A 19646-nucleotide genomic window follows, 5' to 3' on the forward strand; every position below is an offset into this window, starting at 1 on the left:
CGCGCGTGCCTCATCTTTCCGCACACCTCGTGAAGCGGCTCCGGCCCGCAGGCTTCTTTCCAGCGCCGCTTAAATGGCGGCGGCGGCGGTGAGGACGCGCCAAGAAGGGCTAAAGGAGGGAAGGCCTGGCCGCCGGTGCCGTCGGGCGCCCCCAGTCCGCTCCAGCCTCTGGAGCAAGCCCTGGCAGGGCGGCCGCCTGGAGCCCGGGCTCTGCTTCATTTAGATAGGGAAACTCGGGCGGCCAGAGTTTGGTTCCGAGCCCTCCAGGGGAGCGCCTCCGAGGCTGCCCGCTTAGCCGCCCTGAGGGGCTCCTGGAGGCACCACGCGAGGCGCGCTCAGGCCCTGCAGGGGCCCGGACTGGAGCCGCGGCCTTTGAGGCTGTGCGCGGACGCCTGGCGCGCCTTCCCCTCTCCTCTCCCCCCGGCAGCCGAGCCGAGGAAAAAGTGCCTCCCTCGGGCCTCGCCTCGCCCGGGCGGCTCCCGGTCCCACCCAACGGCCCCTTCTAGCCCCGCCCCCTCGCCGCCGTTCTCCCCCGCTCCCCAGGCCCATTCCCGGAGATAGCCGAGTGGCGGGGAGGGGGTCGCGCCGTCCGCCCGCCCGCCCGCTCTCGCCCGGCGTTTCCGGAGATTGCCGAGGGGCTTCGGCCTTTCCCCTCCCTCCCGCTCCTCGGCTCTTTTCGGCGCTGGCCGGCGGGCCGAGTCCCTGTCGGAGTCTCCTGGCTGGGCGTTTGGCCGCTCGCCGTCGCCTTGGCCCGCAGACCGCGTTTCCGAGCCGCGCGGCCGCTCGATTGGGGCGGGCCGGGCTTGGGCTGGGCCGCGGCGCTCGCGGGGTTGTCGCCACCGGTCGGGGCCGCCTCGTCGCGAGGGACTGCGAGGCTACGCGGACGGCTGCGGCTCCCCCGGGGGGAAGCGGGGCGGCCGGGGTCCGGCTCGGATGGCGGAGGGCATCCCACCGCAGCAGCAGCAGCAGCAGCAACAGCAGCAGCTCCTCCTGCCCAGCGGCGGCGGCGGCGGCGGACTCGCCCCTCGAGGGCTCAAGCGGGAGCCCGAGCTGGAGCAGCCGATGCCCGGAGGCGACGGCGCCGAGAGCGGCCAGAGCAAGCGGCTGAGGACGGAGGCGGAGGCGGACGGGGGCGGCGGCATGCAGGTAGCGGCGGGGCTCCCGGGGCCTGGAGCGCGCCTCCGCTCCGCCCGCCCGCCGGCCAGGCGCTGCCCGCGGGAAGGCCCTGCGCGTGGGGCGGACGGGCGAGCCTCGGGCGGAGGCCGCATCCCGTTCTCTTTGCTCACACTTTTTGTTCTTTCCTCCCGGCCAGCCCTCCGCCCCTTCCCCGGTTGGTGGCGGCGTCCCCTGAGGGAGCGTGTGCGCGGCGGCCCTGCGTGGAGCAGCCGCCCGGGGCCAGGGAGTGAATGGCGTGGAGGAGCCCGTCACGTGCCACAGCCCCTCAAGCGCTGCCGCTCGGTTTTTGGGTGTTGTTTTCCCCGTTGGCACTGCCCAGACACGTGCCGGGAAGCCCCAGGAAAGAGCCGGGGAAGAGATCAGAGCTCCTCCCAGCGGGTCGCCGGCTGGGCCTGAGGCAGCGGAACCAACGTGGAGTCCAGAGGCGCCTTTCAGACAGCAAAGTGTTACTCCAGGTGTGAGCTTCCGTGGCATTGGATCTGAGGAAGGGCGCGTGCACACGAAAGCTCATGCCTTGAAGACGACTTTGTGGATCTGAATGGGGCCGCTGCACTCCAGGTTAAAGCAGGTCAGGGAGGATCTCTGTGGGAGCTGCTGGGATCCACCTAGGGAGGAAGAAAAGAGGGTTTTGAAGGGGCAAAAAAGACCCGGCTTTCCTCGTTTGGCCCACTAGCAAGTTTGTAATGTCTCCTAATGCCAGTATATGCTTTATTCTATTATTTAATTTTATTATTTAATTATTTATATATTTTTTAATTTGGATTTCTATACCGCCCATTCTTTGCGGCTCTGGGCAGTTTACATTGAACATTATATTACATAACTTACATGGAACGTTATACAGGCTGTAACATCTGCAATCCTCAGCTTCATTTGCAGCAATTTACAGCAAAAGTGTAGCCAGTGAAGTCGTTGCAGTCTCTTTCCCTCCTCGGTTTGAATGAGGCGATGTTGGGTTTCTTTTAGAAATGGGGGCAATCAGAGTGACTCTTGTGAAAAGTTTTCTTTCTCTTTGTTTGCTGGGGGAGGCCCACTCTTAAAAACGTCACACAAGAGTTCACTCACATTTGTGGTTCGTCCAGGTCAGCTAGTGTGCTGTTTAGCAAAGTACAAATACAGCGACTGAAGGGCGACTGATTCTTAATCCTCAGCAATTGGCATTTATTTATTTCACAAAATGTATACCTTGCCTCCCTGCCCTCACAACGGGCCACAGGGCAGGTGTGCTGCAAGGGCGGCAACTCAAAGCAAAACAAGAATTTACTGGTGTGAGGCAGGTGTGAATCAAGTCATTAATGCACTGTATTGGGAGTACTGTCATGTAGAGCAGGGGTAGTCAACCTGTGGTCCTCCAGATGTCCATGGACTACAATTCCCATGAGCCCATGCCAGCATTTGCTGGCAGGGGTTCATGGGAATTGTAGTCCATGGACATCTGGAGGACCACAGGTTGACTACCCCTGATGTAGAGAATCTCATGGAACAAGGCCTCCTGTGATGGGAGCACTCTGGTCTAAAGAGAAATCTATCTGTAAGTGTGGTGTCTCAACACTGTGATACTCTAACTTCCTGCATGCTGTTTGGCCCTGAAAACAGCCATCAGGAGATGTTAAGGTTTGAGCAGATCTAACCTTCCTTCTGGTGGTGTTTCCTGGACCAAGATCACACCTCCAGGTAAATAGTCTGGTATAAAGCTGGAGACCATATGGGTACCTGTCTTTTTCCCTGGGGCTTAATGCTGGTAGGGGGCAGTTTGATTAAGGAAAGGACATAGGGATCGCTTTCCCCAGCTCCAGAGCTGTGGAGCTGATGGCCTCCCCCAGCCCAGCTGCCATTTAGGCCCCAAACACATCTTGACTTTCAGTCACAGAACTGAAGACTTGCGTGTCAATTAGCTCTAAGAAATCACTTTTAAAGCATTAAATAGATCCTGCAACTGAGAGGGAAGGAGCAGTTAACTTGAACTTATAGAGACTTGCTGCAGTATACTGGCCTGAAACTTTAAAAAATAAAGGACAGTCATGAAATGTTGGGATCAGTTGTATGTGATTGTACTGAGCTTTGATTCTGCAAGGAAAGGAGATTGATTATGGTCTATTGAGCTGTGGTGCTGTAGCACATGGTTCTTGCCAATAAAGGGCATCGCAGTGGCCCCCAACCTTTTTCGGGCTGGGGACAAGGGGAGAGGGGGGGCCGGGGAAGAGGGAGGCACCGGCGCCCACAAACCAGCAGGCGTGCCTCGCCCCCCCCTGGTGCAGTGCTCGCTGCGCCGGGAGCGATCGGCTGCCTGCCTCCCAGCGCAGTGAGCGCTGCGCTGCGGGGGGGGGGGGAGGCACCAGCGCCTGCAAACACACAGGCGCAGCCAATCACTCCTGGTGCATGCACCGTTGTGGGGGGAGGGAGGCGTGCCAGCGCCTCCCTCCCCTCTGCTGCGGCCTTGTACCAAGGCCTCCACAGCCCGGTACCAGGCCACGACCCGGTGGTTGGGGAACACCGTCTTAGAGGACAAATTTTTGACATACTTATTCCAGCAAGCCAGCTCTCTGTATGCTTTTTCTTGGCTATTGATGGGGAAATAGTTCTCTGTGCTTGCAGAGTTCTTTTGGCCATGGCAAGCAGCGGTTGCTCCCATTTGTGAATGAAGCTGAAGATTGCAGTCATTGGCATGTCAATCAGACATGGAGAGTAAACCTAGGTGGGTAAAGAAAGACTATTTCTCTGTTTTATAAGCCAGTTATATAGATTATAATGTTCAATACGGATCGCATCAGTCAACGCTACTAAGTGTAAGTATGTCAGTGCCATTAAGTTACAACTGACTTGACAACTCCAGTAAAAGCCGTTCAAGGCAAGGGAGAAGCAGAGGTGGTTTGTCTTTGCCTTCCTTTACAGAGTCTTCCTGGCTCGTCTCCCATCCAAGTACTGACCCTGCTTTCTGAGACCTGATAAGACTGGACTATGTCAAAGATGTGAGGCAAATCGACTTTTAGTGTACAAATAGAAAGTGCTCGACAGTTGAGAGAGTAAAGAAGCTTGAGTATGTCATTATTTATGCATTAAATGTGCAGAGGATATTACATTCTTTAGCTTCCCTGATCTTGCAAATAGTATATTAAACAGATCGCTTGTAGCTCAACCCAAAAGTTAGATTCTGGAGGTGGTAACTCTGTTTGTTTACTCAGGATCTTACTATAGATATGACATGCATTCAAGGGGATCCAGTACATGTGAATATAATAAACTAGAGAATACTTCATCCAGAAGTAGGCTTGTCACTGGTAACCTCTTTTTTCCCCTCCCCTCAAACTGCTGGATGGCCTCTTCTTGAGTTGTGTGCTTGACTACAGTCAACCTGCTAGAACCAGTTTTAAGTGGAAGACATCAATGCTGTTTATTTTGGTCCCTGGCTTATATATTTCAAACTGCTTAATTTTGCAGTTGTGTTTCTTGGTGATGCTTACACAGAGCAGTAAGTAGAGGGGGTTCTTGAAAATTATTCTGGAGCTGCTAATGCAGCAGGATAGAAAGAGTGTTGTCTCTTACTGGCACCCTTTGTTTCTAGAAGCATTTGTACAGCATTTGTTATGAGGAATGGAATTTCATTCTCTGGTTGTGTGTTATGCTGAATCCATTTGGATGCACATGTAGTACATTGCCATCCAAATAATTGTTTTTATTATCTGCATAATTGATGAACATGCTTCCTTCTCCTCTGTGAAATTATGAGCAAGCAACAACAACAAAAACCTCAAACTACACTGAAACGATATTAAATAACTGAAGTATATTATGTCGCTGAGCTTTGCTGGGGCAGATCAGTGGGTGGCCTCAATGCTTGTTTCTGTTACTGAGGCTGAATGTGTTCCCGTGCTTTGAAAACAGTGTGATTTATTCATATCCATTCGCAGCTTTCTGCTGAAACTTCTGAGTGCCTCTATAGCTCTTGCTGGTGGTCCAAAGAGCTTACAGCTTTGGCTCTCCATACCATGTGACCGTTTTTTGCCCTAATTATACTTCAAGAAAGATAAGCAAAATGATAGAATGTATTGAGATCGCTTTGAACTTATTAATACTACTTTGTGGAGGTATGGACATTCTTGTACATTTCCATTTATTTGTTATGTCATGCTAATAAGGATATTTTGTGATTTAGGACTCGTTACTGCCACTGATGAAAGATATTGAATTGAAAACCGAAAAACCATCTAGACCCTGTTTTGGCTGAATCCTGGTGGAAATTATTATAAAGAGATAACAGAGACACTTATATTTCTAATATTATTTGATTAAGCCATTGGAAAGATTGTTTTTTCTCTCTTTTTTCCTCTTGTTTGTGGTCGAAAGTTGGCAAGGCACAGGCTTGCTGAGATAAACTAACACAGAAACTCTCTGGGATTTGTGTGCTGTTGTCTCCTCATGTGTCGTTATTCATAGATTATTTTATTTTTGTTTTCAAGGTTTGTTTATAGTTGAGATCTTTAAAATCTGTATTGGACTCTTCAGTGAGAGAGCTTGGTGTTACAGTTTGCTTTGTGGATCCTGAGCTCTTAATCACAGACATATAAGGCATGCAGTTTTAGTAAAGTAGGGGGGGGAATTACTACAAGAGATTGAGTTCACAGGGGATTTTAATATTCTTTTGACCAGTGCCTTATACAATGCCTCATACAGTGCCATATATTGTATGCCAGTTATTTCAACCATATATGGAATATATAGCGTGATTCATGTGTTCGTTGAGATGTGGATGAGCTGAGATGTTTGTTGAACCATGATTTGTCAAGCTGTGGATAAGTCTCACAAATACTTACACTTGTGCTTCCTCTCCCTCAAGGTCAGGCTTTCTCAGCAAAGGTTTCATGAAACCATGGGGTTTCTTGACATCCCTGGAAGGGTTTCCTGAATGAATGGGTGTTCATTAATTTCCTATGTATATATATATATATATTTTAAATTTAATATATATTTTTAAAATTTGTTAAACATTTATTGGGTGAACCCAACTGGGGGGTAAACGGTAATGACTGGGGAAGGCACTGGCAAATCACCCCGTATTGAGTCTGCTATGAAAATGCTAGAGGGCATCACCCCAAGGGTCAGACATGACCGGGTGTTTGCACAGGGGATACCTTTACCTTTTTTAATGACCATATATGGTCATGTTGACCCTTCCCTCCCTCACAAAATGGCCAATATTGGGTCTGGAGGGAGTGGGAAGGGGAAGGTCCTCAGATGGGTGTGTACACAGCCCATATTCTGTATGATTGCACCATTTTGGGGGTTTCTCGAAGCCTGAAGAATATTTTAGGGGTTTCTCAACAGTAAAAAAAAGTTTAGAAAGGCTGCTGTAGCCTCTCTTCTTAGGTGAGGCCAAAAAATTATAGTTAGGTCTAGGCCACAAATTATGTGCTGGACTTCATGCTAGATGTATTTTTTTATTACATTTATCCTGCCCTTCCTTCAGCATGAACGTGATTTTTCCTTTCTCCATAATTCCTCCTCTAGACCAGAGGTCCCCAACCCCTGGTCCGGAAACCAGTGCCGGTCCGTGGATCAGTCGGTACTGGGCCGTGGCTCCTCCTCATCCTCCTCCCCGGCTGCTACCTCGGGGGCTGCCCTGCCACTCTGCCACCAGCTCATCTTTGGTGCTCTCTGGCGGCCGCCATGTCTGGGGCTCCCCCTCGGTGTGGCACTGTGCAGCTGCTGCTGGCAGCGCCCCCCAGAGGGCGGCGGGAACTCAGGGGTGCTGGCGGGAAAGCAAGTGGAGCAGGGGCTCAGGCAGTGGCGGTGATGTCCCTCGGCAAAAGACTACCCCCCCCCCCCCCCGGGCCTCAGTAAAGTTATCAAGCGTTGACCGGTCCCCGGTGATAAAAAGGTTGGGGACCACTGCTCTAGCTCACCAAATATGCAAGAATCTTTTAAGGTGCTACCATATTCTGTTCTCTGTGTTGCAATTGACTAGCACAATTAGACTATGTGTTGCAATTGACTAGCACAATCTAGAATTTGTCAGTGATACATTCTCTCCCTGTTGAAAGAAGATTTCAGATCATGGAATCCTGATTTGGAATGCTGGTTTATAAGGAAGAGGATAAATAGTAATATTTGATTGATGTGGAAAAACTAGGGTGGTGCTTTCCCAAAAGTGATTAAAGCTTCAGTCTTAAGAATACTTTCCTGTGAGTAAGCCCTGCTTAATCGAATGGGACTCACTTCTGAGTCGATTTGTTTAGGATTTCTCTTTCTTACAAGCCACGTACAAGGAGAAAGATCAGGGTGTTTTTACTGCTATTGCAGAAATAGTAATCAGTATGTTAAGAAAAACTAGACTCGGTTGAAGACTTTTGATTCAAGATTTTATACAAATCTAGATTTCACTAATAGGGTTTTTTTTTAAGTTTGCCCTTGGGTAATATCTATGCACGGTAACATATGCTTATGGGAATGCAGATGGGTTTATGTAAACACAACTCTCAGGAAATTCAGATTTTAAAAACAAAGAAACCATTTAACAACCAGAGGAAAATGTTCTGAGTTTTTTTTTAAGTATAGTACTGAAAATAGAAAACTTTAGCTTGCATGGTGCCAAGAGAGTGTGTAGCATATGTGGTGGGATCTGTGAGAGACAATGTACAAAACTGGAAGTAAGTCATATCCTGTGATACTCTAACAGTCTTATACTGTAGCCTAATTTATGAAGTGTATAGGTCTGAAAGCATTTTACAGATTATCTTGTCTTTTCTGATTGCCTTAACATAACCTTTTCTATGTTAACCATTATGGGCATATTCTTCTTCCACAAGGATTAAAAGTTTTAGGGGATTTTGGGTGTAGTGGTGTGTATATTCAGTTTTTCTCTGTTCCTTGGTTCAAACTGCATGAGCAGTCTGATGTGTGTTGTCAATGGGCCAATTTGTTGTTGTTGTTTTCCTTCCAAGAGAGAAAGCATCCTTGAACATAGTGGGGCCTGCTTCTGGAAAGACATGCCTAGAATTGTGCTACCTTTAAGACCAACAAAGTTTTATTCAAAGTATAAGCTTTCATGCACACGCACTATGTATATCTGAAGAAATGTGCATGCACATGACAACATATGCCTTGACCAGGGCCAGGGCCTGGTCAAGGCATATGTCTCGACCAGGGCCAGGGCCTTTTCGGTCCTGGCCCCCGTCTGGTGGAATGAGCTCCCGGGAGAGCTGCGGGCCCTGCGGGACCTTCCATCGTTCCGCAGGGCTTGCAAGGCGGAGCTCTTCCGCCAGGTTTACGGTTGAGACCAGGCTTAACATCTATGCCCCCCCGGGACCTGAGGATTGGGATTAAAGAGACGGGTACCATCAGTATCCCCTCTCCACCTGCTAGTGGGGGAATGGGTAGTCGATTAGCCGCTCTTGCCAGGTAGCTTATTAATTGCAGATGTGTCAATGGGATTTTAATGTATTTTATGGGGTTTTATACTGTTGTAACCCGCCACGAGCCGCAAGGGAGTGGTGGGTAATAAATCCAATAATAATAATAATAATAAAGTTGCCCCTGGACTCAGACTTTGTTCTGATGCTTCAGACCAACACGGCTACCCACTTGAATCAAGGATTGTGTGATATACCCTCTACCTAAGGAGTAAGTAAGGAACTAAATTATACCTCATATAACCCTTGGTGATCAGATTTCCTGAGAATAGCTGTACCATCATAGCCATTATTAAATGTAGACTTACAAATGTTGTCATAATTAGTATCTCGCATTGGAAAAGTATATCCATGAGCAAAGAGGCTCATGTATTGTCTGTAATAAAAGAGTGGTGCTATGTCTATATCCAGTCCATGCTGGTTTATGCCAGCTCAGATAGCAACTCGTGTAAAATACTGTGTGGTATGAATACACCTGAGTCTTGACCAGCGCTTGCTGGCAGAACGCTTCCTCTATCATGAAATGTAGAACACTTAACACTGTAAATCGAAAAACATCTTTGTTCTCTAGATATTGCATTAGCTTCCTGACCCTATGTCTTCGTTCACTGTAAAGGTTACAGGTCTTGCTATTCCTGCTGTGATCTCTAATAATATACTGTTGTCACATTTTAGATTGCCATTGACAGTGCTGAGACAACTTATAAAGTTGCAGCAACTCGGTCACTGATCTTCATTTCACTATAAAATGTGACTTGTATACATGAAACACTTTACATTCTGAGCATAGAAGAGGTTTGAAAGCAGTCGTTTATTACCAAAACATTAATTGGGAAGGGTGTGCTGCATGCCCAGATATATTTATATTTCGTTATTCATTATCCCTACCAGCAGCAGATTTCTGCAGTTAGGGTTTCATTATCTAATCCATCTCTGATCAGCCTGGATAAACCCTGTTTGGCCAGTACTGATCTTGTTAGTGGGGTGGCATAAAGCTGCTTGAGCTGGGATTGGGACAAATCCGATCATGGCTCTGATGTGAATCTGGGGCTTGCGTCTCTTAGCCAGAGAGGAGAAGGGAAAGCAGCAGCTGCAGCTTGATGCCTGATTTCAGGGACACCCCCCGCCCTCTCCAATCTTTGTTAAGTGGAAGATGCGCAGCATTAATTTTGGGAAGGATTGGGTGCCTTAATTAAGGCCTCCCTTGTGGGGTGCTGCAGGGGGCAATACTCTCCCCCATGTTTTTCAGCATCTATATGTGCCTTCTGGCACAGCTGGTCTGGGGTTTTGGGCTGGGTTGTCATCAGTGTGCTGATGACAACCAGCTCTATCTCCTGATGGCCAGACTCCCCCCTGCCCCCCGGAAACTTTTGCCAGTTGTTTGGAAGCAGTGTCTGGATGGCTGAGGCAGGGTTGTCTGACACTCAACCCCTCCAAGACGGAGGTCCTGTGGCTGTGTAGGAAGTGCACCTCCCCTGCGTGGATGGGGTGCAGCTTGTGGCTGTGCCTGCGGCCAGGAATTTGTGAGTGATCATTGATGCCTCCCTGTCGATGGAGGCCCAGATCATGAAGGTAGCTCAAACAGCGTTTTACTGTCTTCACCAAGCTAGACTATTAGCGCCCTACCTGTCCCCTGAATATTTAGCCACATTGCTCCATGCAGCGGTCACGTCCAGATTAGACTTCTGTAATACGCTCTACATGGGTCTTCCCTTGTCTCTGATCTGGAAATTGCAGTTGGTGCAAAATGCAGTTGCTAGGGTCTTCGCAAGATGACCTTGGAGGGCTCATGTCCAGCTTATGCTAAGGCAGCTGCATGGGCTACCAATTGGTTTCAGGTTCAAGCTTTTGGTTCTTACCTTTAAGGCCATCCATGGCCTAGACCCGGCTTGTCGGAGGGACCACATGTCTCCTTATGTCCCCTGCAGGGTTCTCCACTCTACAGATATGAATTTTCTGGTGGTCCCCGGCTCCTGGAAGGCTTGACTGGCCTTGACCAGGGTCAGAGCTTTTTCAGTCCTGGCCCTGACCTGGTGGAATGAGCCAAAAGAGCTGAGGGCCCTGACGGAGCTGTCAGCGTTCTGCAGGGCCTGCAAGATGGAGCTCTAATGCCAGGCATTTGGTTGAGGTCAAGCCAGGAAACTCAGGTCCCTCCCTATATATGTGCTGTAGAGGCTTGTAGAGTTACTGCTTTTGGTAATTTGGCAAGATTCTTCTCCTGTGGATGATGGTGGTTATTGGAGATTGATTGTGGCAGAGGTGATTTTTTTAAATTCGTTTTTCTCGCTATTGAGGTTATTGTTGTTCTCTTTATGGGCTTGTATTGCATTATTTTATCACATTGTGTTTTTGTTATTGTTGTTAGGTGCAAAGTAGTGTCCGACCCATCGCGACCCCATGGACAATGAACCTCCAGGCCTTCCTGTCCTCTACCATTCCCCAGAGTCCATTTAAGTTCACACCCACTGCTTCAGTGACTCCATCAAGCCACCTCATTCTCTGTCGTCCCCTTCTTCTTTTGCCCTCGAACGCTCCCAGCATTAGGCTCTTCTCCAGGGAGTCCTTCCTTCTCATGAGGTGGCCAAAGTATTTGAGTTTCATCTTCAGGATCTGGCCTTCTAAGAAGCAGTCAGGCTGATCTCCTCTAGGACTGACTGATTTGTTCGCCTTGCAGTCCAAGGGACTCGCAAGAGTCTTCTCCAGTACCAGAGTCAAAAGCCACAATTCTTTGACGCTCGGCCTTTCTTATGGTCCAACTTTAGCAGCCATACATTGCAACTGGGAATACCATAGCCTTGATTAAACACACTTTTGTTGGCAGGGTGATGTCTCTGCTTTTTAGGATGCTGTCTAGATTTGCCATAGCTTTCCTCCCCAGGAGCAAGTGTCTTTTAATTTGTTTGCTGCAGTCCCCATCTGCAGTGATCTTGGAGCCCAGGAAAATAAAATCTGTCACTATCTCTATTTCTTCCCCATCTATTTGCCAGGAATTGAGAGGGCCGGATGCCATGATCTTCGTTTTCTTGATGTTGAGTTTCAAGCCAACTTTTGTACTCTCCTCCTTCACCTGCATCAATAGGCTCTTTAGTTCCTCTTCGCTTTCTGCCATTAGAGTAGTATCATCTGCATGTCCGAGTTTGTTGATATTTCTCCCTGCAATCTTGATCCCAATTTGTGACTAATCTAACCCTGCCTTTCTCATGATGTGCTCCACATACAAGTTAAATAGGCAAGGCGACAGTATGCAGCCTTGCCAAACTCCTTTCTCAATTTTGAACCAATCAGTGATTCCATGCCTGGTTCTCACTGTTGCTTCTTGACCTGCATATAGGTTTCTCAAGAGACAAATAAGATGCTCTGGTATTCCCATCTCTTTAAGAACTTGCCACAAGTTGCTGTGCTCCACACAATCAAAGGCATTAGCATAGTCAATGAAGCAGAAGTAGACGTTCTCCCTAGCTTTCTTCATGATCCAGCGTATGTTGGCAATTTGATCTCTAGTTCATCTGCCTCTTTGAAATCCTGCCTGTACTTCTGGAAGTTCTCGATCCACATATTGCTGGAGCATAGCTTGTAGGATTTTGAGCATAACTTTGCTAACATGAGAAATGAGTGCAATGGTGCGGTAGTTTGAACATTCTTTGGCATTGCCCTTCTTTGGGATTGGAATGTAAACTGACTTTTTCCAATCTTGTGGCATTGTACTGTACTGTTATTCTTTTATTGTAAACCGCTAAGATTCAGACTGGCTTTGGGAATGGTGGGGATAAATCCAAATATAATATATAATAATAATAATAATTCATACATTCAGGAATCCTCATGTTGCGTTTCTCCCCCTGTTAAGCCCTACTGTTCTGGTATTCTATGCACAGCAGTCTTTCTCAACATTTTAACCACTGAAAAATCACTGAAATATTCTTCATTCTTTGAGAAACCCCAGAATTGATGTGATCATGCAGGATATAGTTGGGAAGCATAGTTGTGTAGATGCCCACTTGGGGGCCCCATATAACCCCCCCCCCCAGGCCCATCATTGACCATTTTGTAGGAAACCCTTCCAGGGCTGTCGAGAAACCCCAGGGTTTCACGAAGCCCTAGTTGAGAAAGCCTGAGTTAGCATATTGAGACCAGGAACTTCCTGATATTTTTCAAATTATCTCCTGTATCCTGAGTGGTTTGATTGGAGACTTCCTGCTTCTTTGAGCACACTTCCTCCCTGCTTGCCTCCAGAACAGACAGAGTGAATGAAAGCAGAACAACCATGAGACAAGCCCTTCCCAATATTTTTAACATGGAGAAACCCCAGAAGTGGTGTGATAGTGCAGAATATGGTTGGGAAGCATAGCTATGTTCACACCCACCACTCTTCCCTCCTCCTCCATGCCCATCATTGGCCATCGATGTTTTTTTTTCAGCATGACCATATATTGTCTCATCACCTAATAAATGTTTAACAAAATTAAAAAATATATAAAAATCAGTTAATTCCCAGCCATTTGAGAAATCCTTCCAGGGCCATCAAGAAACCCCAGGGTTTCATGAAACGTTGGTTGAGAAAGCCTGAAAGACTAGTTTTTATTGTTATGCCGCATGAGATCTGTACACATGCATACAAGATGTGAGGTTTCTCACATATACAACTAATAATCTTTGCACCAGATAATACCTTGGCTTATACAAATTGTTGTATGCCAAGTAGCATTCATGGATATCAGTCAGAGATAGGGAAAAGGTAGCAGTATTATATTTTAAAACACATAATTTGACTTTTATAGTATCATCAGATCCCATGGTGTCTTTGTCATTTGCAAAGCAGAACAATCAGTGGACTGCATAAACACAGAAATAGTATGTTTATATTCTGTATATATTATGGTGAAAAATCAGCATCTCCTAAGAAGCTTAAAGCCCTGCAATAATTTTGTGTATTTAACATGGCCTTTCCCCCCAGTCAGGATCAACAAGGTGGCAAACATAAAAACATTGAAGCAAAATACATTTAAAATAGTAAAATTGAATGAAAACGCATAAACAACAGTAGATGGACCAGTAACTGTTCTTGGGGAATGCCAGATGAAATGTGAAAATCATCACCTCCAGGAATGGTTGAGGCCACTGCTGCTACGGCCTGCACCAATATAGGCATAGATTATAGTTCATATGTCTCAAGCTATTGTGAATTTCTTAAAATTTTCAGTGTGACTTAGAAACTTTAAAATGGGAGGCTTTTGTTTCAGTGTTTCCTCAACATACCAGTATATTTTCTTTGAGTATTCTCAAATTCTATTGGTTTTCAAAAGGCTGTGAATACTCTATCCCAGTGGTCCCCAACCTGCGGCCTGGTGCCGGGCCGCGAAGGCCATGGCGCCGGGCTGCGTTTCCCTCTCCCCGCTCCCCCCCCCGCAGTAAAAAACTTCCCGGGCCGCAAGCTTGCGGCCCAGGAAGCTTCTTAATGCGGGAAGGGGGGAGAGGGAATTAGGGCTGCGCCCGCGCATCACGCATGTGCGGCCGGGCCACGCATGCGCGATCCGCGGCCGCGCATGCGCAATTGCAGGCGGGGCAGTTGCCCTGCTGGTCCCCAGCCTAAAAAAGGTTGGGGACCACTGCTCTATCCTATACCCAAACTCTTTCACTACACATAGTATTCTTGAGCTTTACTGACCCTTCTGGTTTCAAAAGGTAAGGTCTAACAATGCCAAATTAGGGATATTTCCACTCTTTGGAGATATCTCCTTGTTTTAATTGAGCAGGGAAATTCTTTTCTCTCTAAAATTCTTTTCTCTCTTGGCCTGGAGTCTTCACCTAACATCCCAGTCTTCCTTTCTGACCTCCCCAGTATTTCATCTGTGTTAGACTGCTCTCAGTGAGGGCTGGATTCAGTCTGAATTTCTCCTCAGCATTCAGCTTTTGACTTTCTCTGCTCAGCTGATGCTAACCAGTCAGATTCCTTAAGGCAGCCTGTCACTCAAGGCTCCCTGGTTCAGTGAAGAATTAACCCTTCACAGTCCTTCACCTGTTTATGTAGCAGTTCTGAGATTTAACAGTGCAGTCCATTACACATGGCTTGATTTTAAAACTGCAGTTAACTTGTGAGATCACGGGTTGGTTTATATATGATCACTGAAATACTGGTTTGCCTCAGAAATGTTGCTTTCATTCTCTTTCCTCCAAAGACCTGGTTAGGATCCTAGCTTGTGTTGAGGTGAAGGCAGTAATAGATAACAAGCCAGGACATCTGCAATTGTACCTTGTGTGGAGCCATAGCTAATTCTAAATTACCCCTGAGCCTTTGGGGAGGGCGGTATATAAATCTAAATAAATAAATAAATGTTTATTCCTAGCTTTTATCTGCAAGTGGACTCAAGACAGCGTGGTTAATTTTTCAGATCCTGCTCTGAGTGCCCCACTAGCTCAGACTTACTGATGTTGAGGTGATTAGGCTATCCATAGCTTACTAAGTAAAATGCATGGTTTCGTGTGATGTCAGAGATTTGGACAGAGATTTTTATGAACTAGGTGAGCACATTTTTTGTGTCTGGTAGTCTTTTGATTTCCCTCATTCAAATACTAGTTGGTTACACCTTATGTTGTATGCAAGTCTTTTGAGTGATTGCCTCTAAGGCAGGGATAGTCAACCTGTGGTCCTCCAGATGTCCATGGACTACAATTCCCATGAGCCCCTGCCAGTTTGCTGGAAGGGTCTCATGGTAATTGTAGTCTATGGGCATCTGGAGGACCACAGGTTGACTACCCCTGATGTAAGGGATCGGAAGAGCATCCAGGAAAGCAGTGAGTCGGCCAATTATAGGCAACTAGTTCCAGATCGATGGAGTGTTTTATAGTTCCATTGAAGTTACTCTTGAAGTGCAGTTGTCATGAGACATTTCTTCTACTCAAGGATTAGAGCCACTTGGTTGAATTGTAGGATTTAACTTACTCCCCATTCTTTTTTATCTTCTCCCACCCTTTAAGAATAAATAAAACCACTTCTAGATTCAAGACAAATACTCTGCTACTAAATGCATAGTTTTCAAGAGCCAGTTTGGTGTAGTGGTTAGGAGTGCGGACTTCTAATCTGGCATGCTGGGTTCAATTCTCCCCACATGCAGCCAGCTGGGTGACCTTGGGCTCACCACAGCATTGATATAGCTGTTCTGACCAAGCAGTGATATCAGGGCTCTCTCAGCCTCACCTACCTCACAGGGTGTCTGTTGTGGGGAGAGGAAAGAGAAGGCGACTGTAAGCCGCCTTCGGGTAGAGAAAGCGGCATATAAGAACCAACTCTTCTTCTTCATCTTCATCATCATCATCATGGTGAGTCTGTTAGTAGGTTTCATATGCAAGTTTACTAATGGCTCAGAGCTTTCCTTTTCTGATTTTGGGGTATTTATTCTCTGCCTTTGTCTTAGAAAATGTTCTGCCTGTTTAATAGTGCAATTAAATATTGACCTGCAGCAAAAGCTGTCTGTGGGACTTGATAGTAGTCTGATGTTTTGCTCTCTCTTGTTAGGAAATTTCCCTGAATATTTAGGGACAAACTCCACTTGGATGTGTGGCTTGAATTAGCCAGATAATTGGCTTCTGGTAGGCTATTCCCAGTGGATTTGATTGAACAGAGATAGTGATGGTATATAAAGTGATCTAACCATATGTTGGAATGTATCTCTAGCAATGCTGGAATGTACTCTGTACTCTTGAAAACCCTCAATGGAAAAAGCTTTCAGCTTTGATCTAGAAATTGATAGAACCTGATATTAACTGTCTTCATATCTAGGCCCATCAGGAAGCACACATCTGGATATTTTTCTGGGTGTCGTGGACCGAAAGGTCCATTTTAATTTTTTTGCAGATATTCCAGTTGTTTGTGTTTTTTCTGTACTAGGGAAAGTTATATTGCAAGAAATCATTCTGGTGATGGTGATTTAAAACAGGGGTAGTCAACCTGTGGTCCTCCAGATGTTCATGGAATACAATTCACATGAGCCTCTGCCAGCAAATGCTGGCAGGGGCTCATGGGAATTGGAGTCTATGGACATCTGGAGGACCACAGGTTGACTACCCCTGATTTAAAGGATACCCCCCTCCCCCCATGGATTTCTTAGCTTCTAAAGGAACTTGTCTGTAAATATATTTAGTGACGTGCTATAAAAAGCAGGGGGAAATGGCAGAGGCCGTTTCCCTCATTTAGAATATGCTTGAATTCCTTTCTGTATTCTAACAGAAGAGAGCTAAATAAACAACCTTACGTAATGTTTCTCAACATATTCTCTTTCCCTAGAGGCTTTTGAGGTCCTGAGATCTGGACCCAGCTCAGACTCCTCCTTGAAGCTGGAACTGTGAATGCTTTTCTGCTGTCTGCTTATTTTAAGAGGCTTTCGCAGATAAATAGAGTAATTACTACCATCAAGGGGTATGCCTAGAAGTGCAGCCCTGCCAAGGTCTCATTTAGACTTGGTTTAGTACCATGTGGGATGGAGGAGACTGTGACTGCAATGGCAGGCATATCATTTGGTGTCTGTGGTGGTTATTTTCTCTTCCAGAGGAGTGGGAAGGGGGGCCTTCCTACAGATGTCTGCTTCTGAGAATATTTTTTTAAAGCTTGTAGCTCCAAGGCCTTACCTTTTAAATTATTTCCCTCTGAATTTGTTGGTGGAGCAGAATTCAGGGGAAGATTCTCTCTTTGTGAACTTAGAATTTCTGGCAATTTGAGAGTGGTGATCATTCTTCATGGTAGGCTAAAGCACTGGACTTTTGAATTTGAGTATCTTATTTGTATGACTCTCCTAAAACGTTGGGTTAAACAAGATTTCCATGAATTACTCCTAACTATTTGTTTTCGGAGCATAAGTTAATTTTCCAGGAATGTTGCATGGGAACAGACTTGGAACAAGGCTGTGGTTAAATCTTTGACTTCCAAATCTGGAAATGGTTTCACTATCATTCTTTGTGCCTGCTTGAGATGTGTAAAGCAAACAAATGTTGTAATTTTTTGTGGTTTGTCTCTTCCCTTGTAAAAGCAAATATTGTTTCAGGACACAGGGAATAGAGTTGTGAAGATTTCCTTTTTTCCCCAAAGGACTTTTCTCAATTTTTTCCCTATGAAATATGAATGAAAAGCCTTTTAGGATGAAGTGTTACTCAAAAGATATAACTTGAGTGAAATATTTTTTAATACCGGTGGCAGGTGAGCTGTGTAAGGCTCAGAGAAGTGCCCCCCACCCTGATGGGTCTCTGGCTGTGGAGGACAGCCCAAGACCAATGCTAGAAGTCACAGCAAGGCGGAGAAGGAGGCAGAGGAGGGCAAAGCTGAGTCACAATCGGCTCTCAGTGGGGGACTGTCTTTTCCTATTGGACAAATAGCCCCCACTGAGGGCCAGTCCCCTCCAGTTTAAGCAGTGCATCATTGTGGCCACAAATCACATTTTATTAGGGGGAAGATTACTTTGTTTATATCCTGCCTGTCTTCCCAGTAGGATCCAAAGTGACTTACATTGTTCTTCTTACCTTTATTTTATCCTCACCACTGTAGTTTAGGCAGAAAGTGTATGCCCGGCCCAAGTTCACCCAGCAAGCTTTAGTATTTAGTATTGGATACATTTGTTGTTTTGCTTATAGAAAACTAAAGTTTTCATATTTTTAATTTCCATAAATATGCCAATTAATATAACTTTATTTTAGTGGTAGTATTTTTGTTAAAGCAAGCACATGTTGCTTACAACAGGCTGTAACATGTGAACAGGGCTACTGTGTTTCTTGGGGGACAAGTCTGGACTAAGGACATATGATGCAGAGACTTTTTTGAAGGTGAACAGGTCTTGGTGGAATTTCATCTTCTGTAAGTAATAACTTGCATCCTTGTGATGGAGCTGGGTCCCCTGCTCTGATCTATACGGGAAGGTCAGATGCTTTAGGTTGCTTTGGGCTGATCCTGCGTTGAGCAGGGGGTTGGACTAGATGGCCTGTATGACCCCTTCCAACTCTTTGATTCTGTGATTCTATATAAAAATAAAGATTATTTATTAACTCACTTGGTTTTCAGGACTCCCAGGAGGTGGGAGAATGAGGTTCGTGGGGACAGCTGTGTTAGGAGCATGCTTGGTATCATCCTAGCCAGTGATTGGGATTATGGGATCCAGTATCCTCTGATAGGGTAGCTTGACAGATTAGGTAGAAAAGGTGACAGGCAGATGGGGAACAGTTGAAGCGAGAAGGGAAGCAGAACTAGGAGACAGAGCAGATCTAAGAGCAAAGGAAGCAAACAGAATGGGTTGAAGGAAGGTAGATTGGAGAAGAGAGGAGAACCAGAGTGAAATGGAATGAGTGAGGGGAGAGTAGGAGGATCAAGAAGCAGCAGAAAAGTTGGAGATGGATAAAGGAAGGACAGAGTGCCGGAAAGTAATGACAGTTGCCCTGGGGGAGCTAAGCAGTGACCTAACTTGACACCCTTCTTCTTACAGATCCAGCTGAACTGAGCTGTGTAGTGTTTTCATCTTAAGTTATCCACAGGACTACCTATGATGACAACTGAGCTGGACGTATCCTTGAAACCCCTTTAGGGAGTTTAGTCCCCTTCCCCATTCTTATCACAATTCTGTATAATTTTTTCCATTTCTTTTAGGCAGTAAAAGGCAAAAATAATAAGCATTCTTATGAATAATTTTTTTCAAAAAGCAAACAGGAATCCCCTTTTGTGTAATTTCCCTCTTGATGCCATGTTGTTTTTTTCTTAATAGCCACAGGTGGCCAGGCGGGTGACTGTTTAAGAAGCCTGCTATAAAACAGTTACTTTATTTTCCCTGATTATTCTCATGACTGATAATATCGTTTTTTCTATTATCTGTTCTGGTTCTACTTTACTTGTCACACCACATTTTTAAGTTCTCCTTCTGGGGTTTTAAACAATGGTGCAACTTGATAGAGTAATTTCTGCTCTCAGTTGGTATAACACATGCTTACAGTTGGTGTAACACATCTCCAGTAAAGCCCAGCAGGTTTCCTCTCTTACTATACCATTCCATACTATGTATTATGTAGTGATTATTGGTGGCTTTTTGAATATGC

The 19646-nt window shown here is 46.1% G+C and overlaps 1 protein-coding gene across 12 annotated transcripts in view; it reads left to right on the top strand.

Moving 5' to 3' along the window:
- The first annotated feature begins 561 nt into the window (after positions 1-561).
- The window catches only part of RBFOX2 (RNA binding fox-1 homolog 2), a 219649-nt gene continuing 200564 nt past the window's right edge, over positions 562-19646 (top strand). For 3 of the 12 annotated variants that reach the window (XR_013231380.1, XM_077339640.1, XM_077339648.1), the window contains exon 1: positions 573-1146. Coding sequence is in view for 11 of the 12 variants with exons in the window: in XM_077339640.1 (XP_077195755.1) it covers positions 934-1146 (213 nt within the window). In the remaining variant the exon portion in view is untranslated. Of the gene's footprint in view, positions 1147-19646 lie in introns of all 12 variants that reach the window. The other 9 variants (XM_077339642.1, XM_077339646.1, XM_077339652.1 and 6 more) reach the window with 6 other exon arrangements.

The sequence above is a fragment of the Paroedura picta genome, chromosome 5, assembly GCF_049243985.1.
Source record: "Paroedura picta isolate Pp20150507F chromosome 5, Ppicta_v3.0, whole genome shotgun sequence".
In the NCBI taxonomy this organism is placed as follows: domain Eukaryota; kingdom Metazoa; phylum Chordata; class Lepidosauria; order Squamata; family Gekkonidae; genus Paroedura; species Paroedura picta.